Genomic DNA, 10,573 nt, shown 5'->3' with positions numbered 1-10,573 from the left:
TATATATATATATAGTATTGACAATATTGTGTCTACAATAATATTAACTTATTGTAATTTACTGGAAACTTATTGTTTATTGAAATAAAATAAAATAGTATAAAATTAGTATTATATTTGCAATCATGTCCATATTTTGGAAAAACAGCACTCTTGCTCAAGTGGCTTTCTAACTGCACTCTAATAAGTTAAATAATACAGTGAATGTGTTTTTTTTTTGCAAAGTGAGTGACATAGCTACTTGTCAGCTCACACATTTAAAATGACAATTACAATAGCATCACAGATACATATCGCACACCCCTAGGGACTGTATTTACTATTTATCTACTATTAACTACTGACCGTCTTTGACAAACAGCTATAGACTGACGTTGCAGTAATCTGACTGCTTCTCATTGTGAGCATTGAAACAGGTGATCAATTAAATGAGTGCCACTGACACTTCTCACTGATTCCCTGTCATGCATTGTCTCGTTTTGGCAGCCAATCCAAGTAAACTCGAAATAAGAACAGGAACACCACATAAACGTTTGCTGAGGAGAACAGGAAGAAATTGATGTGCTGAATAGTTTAAACCAGACCACATTTCTCTGCTAAACCTAAGCATTGTTTCTCTGCCTGGAGCTCACGGGTCAGTGCCAAAGCTACGAGAACACCTGCCAACCAACAGATAATGGGAAATTCCTACTATTTATAGGTTTCAGATGTGGCAGTTTGAGGGGCCATTAACCCAGCAAGCAGGTGGTGGTACTGTTAACTTCCATTACAAACAAAGTCGGACATACCGACTTTCTCCATTAATGCAAATGAGGCAAACACATAAAAACTCTAGAAAAACTGGGTGGGTTGCTAGCTTATTCAAGTGAAAATCAAATCAAATCGACCTGTCCAATGAGAGAGGGAGTATGAGATAAAAAAGGACGGGGGAGACCAATGATAGAAGTGCAGTAAGTAAGACATTGATGCATAGATTTGCATATTTCAAGGCATAAATACACCCACATGTGAGTTTAAATGTATGTGCTGTTGTGGGAATTTCTCTGTATGGAACGCTGGCGGCCATATGAAAGAAAAGATGAAGGCCAAAGCCTATTTATTGCTCATTGTGTGTCTGAAACGCATATGCAACACACACAATGCAGAGGAGCATCTCATGAGGCTTGGGGTACACCTACCACAGATGTGACCTACTTACACAGACACAGTCATATAGACCTTTTCCATACAAACACCTACATACACAACACATATTTGGTCCAATTGTGCAGGGGGATGATTTTGTACATGCTCGGCAAACTACAGCCAGTCCCACTGAGAACTCACGTCTAAAGCACTGAGAACGGCAAGAAAGTGGGGAAACTTTTTTTTGGATATGCATACTTACATGCATACAATCCAGCAAGGGTCCTTTTGGGAATTATTTTACACATCATGTTCAACAAACAAGAAAAAAGGTATGCCAATGAGAACAGGAGAAAATTGGCTAAATTAATTGTGCACACATAGGCATACACATATCTATCCCTTAGGAATCTCTCTCACACACACAGAGGGAGTGTGGTATGCGGCTCACACACACACCTAAACCCCTGTAATGAGATTTCTAATGTGGCCGGATCCCTCTTTCATTTGGCAGAGGGAAGGAGAGAAGGGAAGGATTAAAGCTGCATTATCACACTCTCGTTCATCCACAGAGAGAGAGAGAGAAAAGAGAGAGAAGACAGTGGGGTGAGTGCTGCCAATGTTTAGGGTAGTTATAAACAAGAGTATGAATTCCACAAACATGATGTTCCTGTGGCTCAGTGGTAGAGCATTGCGTTAGCAGCGCAAAAGGTCGTGGGTTCGAATTCCAGGGAACACACATACTGGTAAAAAATGTATAGCCTGAATGCACTGTAAATCGCTTTGGATAAAAGCGTCTGCTAAATGCATAAATTATTATTAATTATTAAATAAAATTATCTGTTGTGGTACACTTTTGATGTGGCAAGTGTGTCCGTAACCTGAGATATGTGTGTGCAATATTGGAGAGTAAAACTAAACTAAACTAAAACTAAAAAGAACAAAAAATAATCTAAAAGGAACAATGGCACTAAATTAAACAGATAGTTTAGCCAAAAATAAAAATTATTCATTTAGTCTTATTTAATTTAGACTTTCATTCATGTAAACACACAAAAAACGGTCATATGTTTAGTTTGGGGACCAGTTCTCACTATCTCTCTCTCTCTCTCTCTCTCTCTCACACACACACACACACACACACACACAGTGGGAGTGTGGTATGTGGCTCACATACACCTAAACCCCTGTAATGAGATTTCTAATGTGGCCGGATCCCTCTTTCATTTGGCAGAGGGAAGGAGAGAAGGGAAGGATTAAAGCTGCATTATCACACTCTCGTTCATCCACAGAGAGAGAGAGAGAAAAGAGAGAGAAGACAGTGGGGTGAGTGCTGCCAATGTTTAGGGTAGTTATAAACAAGAGTATGAATTCCACAAACATGATGTTCCTGTGGCTCAGTGGTAGAGCATTGCGTTAGCAGCGCAAAAGGTCGTGGGTTCGAATTCCAGGGAACACACATACTGGTAAAAAATGTATAGCCTGAATGCACTGTAAATCGCTTTGGATAAAAGCGTCTGCTAAATGCATAAATTATTATTAATTATTAAATAAAATTATCTGTTGTGGTACACTTTTGATGTGGCAAGTGTGTCCGTAACCTGAGATATGTGTGTGCAATATTGGAGAGTAAAACTAAACTAAACTAAAACTAAAAAGAACAAAAAATAATCTAAAAGGAACAATGGCACTAAATTAAACAGATAGTTTAGCCAAAAATAAAAATTATTCATTTAGTCTTATTTAATTTAGACTTTCATTCATGTAAACACACAAAAAACGGTCATATGTTTAGTTTGGGGACCAGTTCTCACTATTAATTAACTATTAACTACGACTTTTGCCTCAATAAACTTCTAATTTGCTGCTTATCAATAGTTAGTAAAGTAGTTGTTAAATTTACGTATGGGTAGGATTAAAGGATCTAAATCTTGTCATAATTAGGCATTAATATGTGCTTTATAAGTACTAATAAACATCCAGTATTATAGTAATATATGTGCTAATAAGCAACTACTTAATAGTGAGAATTGGTCCCTAAAGTAAAGTGTTATTTACATTTTTTTATTTTTGTTTAGAAAATGAATGTAAGTGTTATGGTTTCAGAATTGCATCCTTCCTAACGGATGCAAAAACACTGTAAAAGTCTTATGAAAGCAGTCCACATGACTTACTGTATGTTGTGTTCTGAAGTCGTATGAAAGCTTTGTGTGAAGAACAGGCCGAATAAAAAGTCTTTATTCACCGAAAAGATTAACTCACAAGAAAAGAAGCAAAGTGTGGTTAATTTACTTTGATTCTCAAGGTTAACCTAATGGCTAATGATCTGGTTGCAACAGTGAACAGCTCAATAGAGGGGAGAAGTATTGGTGGATAATCACTGAGATTTGTGTCTCTTCTTCATATAGAACTATTGTAGGGATTCAGAATACTGTACTTAGAATATAGTGCACAGGTAGGGCTGGGCGATAAATCGATAACGGTAACTATCGCGATATAATTTTCCTCGATAAAACAATATGAAAAGTTTGATTGATGTTTGATATAGTGTTCATGAGCCAAAAGCGGAACGAAAGAGCCCGACTCATTTGAATCGCGGCACACGGACCGCTCAAGGTTCAAAACAGCAGCGCAGCGCGAGTTTACCAGCAGATGCGTTTACTCGCTGACGAGTCTTGGTCACGCGAGCACTAAACAGCGCTGTGAGATCCAGTGTGAAGCGCTTGAGTTTAGCTAACAACACAAATGACTCGCTGATTTAAACTAGTTTAAAGGCAGATGAAACAGCGCTGACAAACAGGAAAAACGCTGTGTGCAACGATACAGTCAAAAGGCTTTTCAATCTATAAATCGCTATCATTTACCATGCATTTACAGTAACACTAACTGCACTATGGTATTGTGTCAGAAATGTGGGTGTTTGTATCGAATTTTATTATATTATTAATGTAGACATGTATTAAATGTATTAAAGGAGTAATGGAATATAATTGCAGTATTTTTGTGATTAAGCTATAGCATGTGTGCATTTAGCCTGATACTAAATGTTTTTAGACTACTGTTTTTCATACAAATACCTAAAAATCATATAGTTATATTTTACTATGGTATTGAGGTGTGCTATATGTGTGGTTTTAACTGTGTTTATCATGATCTAAATGTATGCTACTATGGAAGACCAATGATTAATAAAAAAAATCTGAGGTTGAAATTTTTACTGAGGTAAAAATTAGGTTGCTACAATTTTTACAGATGTTACTGATTTTGATTATGAACAAAAATTTACATCTGCATCCTAACTCAAGCTACTACTATTATCAAATGTGCAATTCTAAGAGACAAAAACTAATATTATTATTAATATTATCAAGCAACACAAACCTATTTCTTGATTTGAAACAATATCACATTCAGAACATGCAGAAACTAAGAAATAAATGTTTCTACTAAGATATTTATTTTGTTAAGGAAAATTAATAGTCTGGTTTCTACAACTTTCACTTTGGAGCAAAAATCTGGCTTTAAACTTGAAAGAAATAAAGATTTGACATTTATTGTCATAATTATCGATATCGACTGATATGAAAAAAAAAATTATCGTGATAATTTTTTTGGCCATATCACCCAGCCCTATGCACAGATCATATGAACCCCTTTAATGATGCTTTTATGGTGCTTGTTCACCCTTTCTGAAGCTTAAAGGGGTCATCGGATGCCCATTTTCCACAAGTTGATATGATTCTTTAGGGTCTTAATGAAAAGTCTGTAACATAGCTTGGTTAAAATTTCTCAATGGTAGTGTATTTACCCTGTCTACAGCAAGCTGTTTTATTGCATGTCACTTTAAATGCAAATTAGCTCTGCTCACCCCGCCCCTCTCTTTCGAGCCGCTCTCTGAGAGACGGTAAACTTTAGCCGCATTCATTGTGAAACTTGCTAATTAGCACATTATTAGGAAAGGCGATTTGCAAAGATTCATTAAAAAACCTTACACTCACTTCTTCTGGAGGTGAAGCTGGATCACGAATGATTTGCGCGAAGATAGACGCATTTAGGTAGATCGGGGGTGCATTCCCTTCAGAAACAAATGTAATCCACTGCGTCTTCAGCGGCTCAGATGTCGGGAGTAAATGACGACTGCTATGTTCATTATTACATCCAACAACAAAACACCTCAATTGCTTAGGAGACATTCTTGTCTACATCTGCTCCGGCGGTGAAACAATGGCAGACTGATGACAGCTCACTCAGGGCGGGTCTGAGGTAAGACACCAGTCCAGTCTGTGCTGAAACGCTATTGTCAATCAAACTATCGTGGGAGCGGCCTGTCTGTGTGACGCAACACACATTTCAGTTCAAACAACTTGTAAAAGTGCATGTCACATCCGATGACCCCTTTAAAAGCTCCACTCTTCATGCATTGTAAATGCAATGTAAAAACATGCGCAGGCAACACACTCTAATATCACTCTAATGACAATTTGTAACTGTTCTACGTTTTGCAGAATTGGTTACGGATACTTATGAATTTGCATGATCTCAATTGTATGTTGTTGTACAATCTGCTTACGTCCCACTGAGGTTTTTGGTTTGGACCTTCATGTGTATTTTTTTGTTTTGTTTTTGTACGAATCAGATAGCATGAATTAATATCAAATCAGCAACTCTTAAAATACTTAAATTTTCTCATGAGATTAGTTGGACCGGAACATTCTTTAAAACTTTTTCTTCATGGTGTTTAATGGAACACATTTAGGGTAACTAAATGGTGACAACATTTTCCCTTCAACTACATTTTTTTAATAGTTGACCAATTTAGAAACAGTGCAACATTTACAGAAACAAGCAATTTTTGAACTATAAAGAATCATTTGTAACCTAGAGTTTCAAAATAGTATGTGTGTGTGTGTGTGTGTGTCATACCCAGAGAAACAGAAGGAACAACTGGATCAACAGATGAGGATTTGGCTTTCACTGGAATAGGAGTCATGGGTCCATTTACCATTATGTGACCTGTGGAGAAAAACAGCAGATGTTTAAACAAATGCACTCACATACATTTTAGGCTATCACAGGTGCGAAACAATGATGAATGCACACACACACACGCACACACACACACACACACACAAAACTCACACACATTTAGGCTATCACAGGTGCAAAACAATGATGAATGTACACACAGACACACACACACTGACCCAGATAGTGCAGGAGTTTCTGGGCTCTGTTCTGTGTAGGTTTGAGGTTGAAAAGTTTCTGGTTCCCATCAATAAACTGGGTGTCAACTGTGGCGTACAGGAACTGGCTATTGCTCAATACATTCTGCAGGAAGGGGATATTAGTCTGAAAGAAAGAGAGAGATATTTATATAATCAACTGACAGGTCACAACACATGCAATTATTCAATATTTGTATGGCATTAGGAAATAGACCAAGTTATTGTAAATTCCAAATATTAATTATCCGAGGAAAAATGTGAGTAGTCCTTGCATTTGCAAAACTGGCAATTGCTATGTTGCTAAGATGTTCTGAGTGCAATTATGCAGTTGCTATGGTGTTTCTATACAGTCATTAAGTTGTTCTGAGTGGTTTTACAATGTGGTTATGTGGTTGCTAGTGTGTTCCTATATAGTCACTAAGTTGTGCTGAGTGGCTTTAGAGCAGGGATGGGCAATTCTGGTCCCGTAGAGTTTAGTTTCATCCCTAATCAAATACATATGCCTGTAATCCAAGTAATCCTGAAGACTTTGGTTAGATTTCCAGGACAGTGGTCCTCCATGATTTTTTTATCCTGTTTTATTATTTTATCCATCTAATCCTAAGTATCTCAATATATAAATGATATATAAATATATAAATCATTATATTTTCCTTAACAAACACCACTTATAATAACAAATAAACAAACAGATACAAAGCAAAACATTATTGTGATGCTATAATGAAGAACAAAGCATCAAGATCAACTGGGGCCCATAATTGTCCACTTCATTGGCAGCATTGTTTAGTACTCTCATAGGCCGTGGGAAGTTTGCATTGTAATCTGTATTGTCTGAAAGCACTCGGTTCTTTGCTGATGGCGTCTATAAATGCATTAGCGTTTCAGACAGCTGCAGTTCAGGCCATAACAGAGCTGCACTGGAATAGGCCCCTAGACTGCAGCTATCAAAACAGCAGTGCATACCGCTCACTGCACCAATAAACACTGTTTTAGCGTACGCAATGGAGCATGAGACAGGAATGTGTCGTATGACAGAAAGAAACAAGTGCAAAGCAAGTACAGGAAAGAGATGGGGGTTTGTGTGTATTTTTATGTGACATACAGTACAGAAAGAGATCTAGAGAGTGTAAAGGGACTACAGGAGAGACAGAAGATGATCTGAAAGTAAGAATATAAAAAAAGATCTTGTGGTAAAAAGAGCAATGATGTTAGATCTGAATTCAATCCCTTTCAGAGCTGACTACACTGACTGACAATTTGTCTCTACTATGTTGCCAGTATTCCTGCAAACACACACAGGGATGCCCTCAACTCACATACGTCACACACTGTGTTCTACAAAGGGATCAAAACCCAATTACTAAACAAAACTAGAGAGAAAATAGGGGATTTCTCAAGAGGATTCCAATGGAAGCTGAGGAGTTAATGGAGGATTTAATGCAGTTTTCCCTCCTATTCCTCTCCTGCTTGGATCTAATGTGATGAGTGATGAACAGTTATGAAAAGAACAGTTTGAGAGAACACAGATGAAGTGCTAAGGAAAGATCCGAAAAGTCCTGGATGAGAGAAGAAATCAGAAAATCAGTTTTACCGGTCCTGTACATGTATGTTGCAGAAGAGAATAGTTTGGTTGAGATAAAGCAAAACAATGTCTTTCTTTTCATGTCATTCTTGCTCTAATTTGGATGTCATTCACTCCTGTCAAGCCCTGCAGGGTCAAATTTAGCCTCTGTCTTTGCTTTTTTGGCCTCATTTAACAGATCAGCTTTCAAAGCGGTCTTATCTCTCTATTTCTCTCAAATAGTTTTTTGTTTAATCATGTCCGTCTTTTGATAGAGAAGCCTCTCATTTCTCTATGCTTCTTGGTCTTCATTAGTTTTGCTCCTTGATTTTATTCCAGTACATTCCCCTGAATTCAGTTTGGTTCAACTGATTATTTCTGATCATACAGTTTGGCTCAACATGACTCAGTTCGCCTCATTACCCTTGATTGAATTAACTTATTATTCCTGGTCTTTGATTCCGTAGTTTTGGTTTGACTCAATTCAGCTTATTCAGATTATTCTTATCAGTTCTTATTCAATTCAGTATGGTTCAACTCTTTATTCCTGAGCATTGGTTAAACTTTGTTTGATTCAACTCAGTTGAGTTCAGTTCAGTTTGAATCAATTTGACTTTTTATTCCAGATAACTGATTCACTGCCATTCAGTTCTGTTCAGTTTAACTCAATTAAAATTCATAAAAACCGACTGAGCACTAAACATTGACTAATGCAGATACTGCACACAGAGCTCATCAAATATGGTAAACACGGAAACGCAACAATATTGAAAACAACCTCATTGGTTCTTGCAAATGTTTGAACAAGCATGAGCTTCCGTATTTAATGTTTTGATATATGTGCACTGATCAGTGTTTATATGTGAGCGGGAAAAATCATCACACAAAGCAAACATGTCTCTTCAGAAGATTGGATTAAACCACTCAATTCATATGGATTACTTTTTTTATGATGGAGCTTGTGCATATGTATGTAAGTGTATGCAATGAAAGATATATTCTAATAATTAGAAAGAAAACTTGAGCACATGTTATAATCTCCAGAGAATTAAGAAATTCTAGAGATGTCTCACAACTTGCTGAAGTCCATTATTTCCAGCTGTCCATCTGCTCTGTGTTCAGGAACCAAAGCCAAAAACCGACTGATATTAGAGAGAAAAATAAGAAACTGAGCAACATCAAAGACAGATCTGACCCCATCTTATACAAACTCTCTCTCTCTCTCTCTCTCTCTCTCACACTAAATGTTAGATAAACTGAATATTTGTTAAGTACTTCAAACTTCCAAACAGCCCTGGGGCAAAATGTGCCTATTTCAAACAGGTCTGTGACTGTCCACGATGTATTTATTTGCACAAAGAGCATCACACACATACAAACAAATACACAAATTACCATGAATTCGCTCAATTCTATGCAGAATAAAGGTCTGAGACAGTTTAATGAAAGGTCTTTATTTGTCTGTCTAGCGGGGTGTGACAAAGCAAAGTATAGTCCTGTCAGCGTAATTGACATCTGTTCAAGAACAAACACAGTTCTTGAAAAAAATTTAAAATGCACAACCAAAACACACATACACATCCTTACTGAATGTGTGAAGCCATTAGTGCATGAATAGAGGCCTGTCAAGTAATCCATCGTTCCATCCATCCATCTGTCTCTCTCTCTCTCTTTCTATTAAACTGCAAAAGCGTATTAACAGAGATGGTAAGCAGACAACAACATTCGCCAATGCCACAAACTTTCAGTGCAAAGCAAACTGCCATGCGCTGTCCGTGATGCTGAACAGAGTTTGTGTGCACGAGACAAAACAAGCAAGAGTTTGATGGTAAGCATGGCACTGTCTCTGTGATTAATTGTCTTCGTTTTTGATTCGTATGTTATGGCAATGGTGTGAATTAGGGCTGTGAAAAAAATTAGCCGAATTTAAAATAAAAATCCAATTTTAGGTGTGCGTTAAGGAGGCAGCCTTATCAGTGGCGCACGAGATGCGATGACGATGTAAGTGTCGTTACATTATAATGTTCTTGTTAGCCTATCCCAGTTACTCATTGCGCGGTTCGCCAAGCTTTACTTTGTGGCTCGCATGTCATTAAATAATACGATGATATGATCATGCAGTCAATACAGATATTTCATAAAAACATTAAAAACAAGCAGGGCTATAACATAACCCATTAAAAAAACTCACAACATCTCTACACCGGACGCGAGTGGCACGATCCGACAAAAGACAATAGAACCCAGTGATGTTGTCTACACTGAATGTGGCGCGATGCAACGCGATCCCCATCAGTAAACTGATGCCTCGTTCTATTTATGACGAACTGTACTGACACTGCGTTCAGATGATTTGCAACTGTCGCTTTGTCGCATCAAGTGTAGACAGACTTTTAGCGCAGCGGGGCGCGGCACGACAACTGTCGCCTCCGATGTAGACACGGTCAGACAGTGTCTGCTCTATTACAAATAATTTATATATATATTTTAAAAAATACCTAAAACAGCGGCATTACAATATATACTATACTAAATATAGACTAGAAAATATATTTACACTTGCTCTGTCCTACGTCCATGACACTGACTCACTGCGGAGTTGCCAGTTTTAATCTTAACAGCTCTTAACGCCGAATGTGCACTTGGATGGTTAGATACA

General features: G+C 37.5%; 1 protein-coding gene across 1 annotated transcript in view; it reads right to left on the bottom strand.

Annotated features, from left to right (window-relative positions):
* The window catches only part of pcxb (pyruvate carboxylase b), a 238,018-nt gene that overhangs the window by 61,318 nt on the left and 166,127 nt on the right, over window positions 1-10,573 (bottom strand). The window contains exons 11-12 of the mRNA XM_016529777.1: window positions 6,330-6,474; window positions 6,049-6,138 (exon numbers count right to left, since the gene is read on the bottom strand). Coding sequence (XP_016385263.1) covers window positions 6,049-6,138; window positions 6,330-6,474 — 235 coding nt within the window. The remainder of the gene's footprint in view (window positions 1-6,048; window positions 6,139-6,329; window positions 6,475-10,573) is intronic.

This window comes from Sinocyclocheilus rhinocerous, unplaced genomic scaffold (assembly GCF_001515625.1).
Source record: "Sinocyclocheilus rhinocerous isolate Xijiao unplaced genomic scaffold, SAMN03320098_v1.1 scaffold1382, whole genome shotgun sequence".
NCBI classification, from domain to species: Eukaryota; Metazoa; Chordata; class Actinopteri; order Cypriniformes; family Cyprinidae; genus Sinocyclocheilus; species Sinocyclocheilus rhinocerous.
The sequence above is the reverse complement of the archived record's forward strand: the minus strand, read 5'-3'. Positions and strand labels throughout refer to the sequence as shown.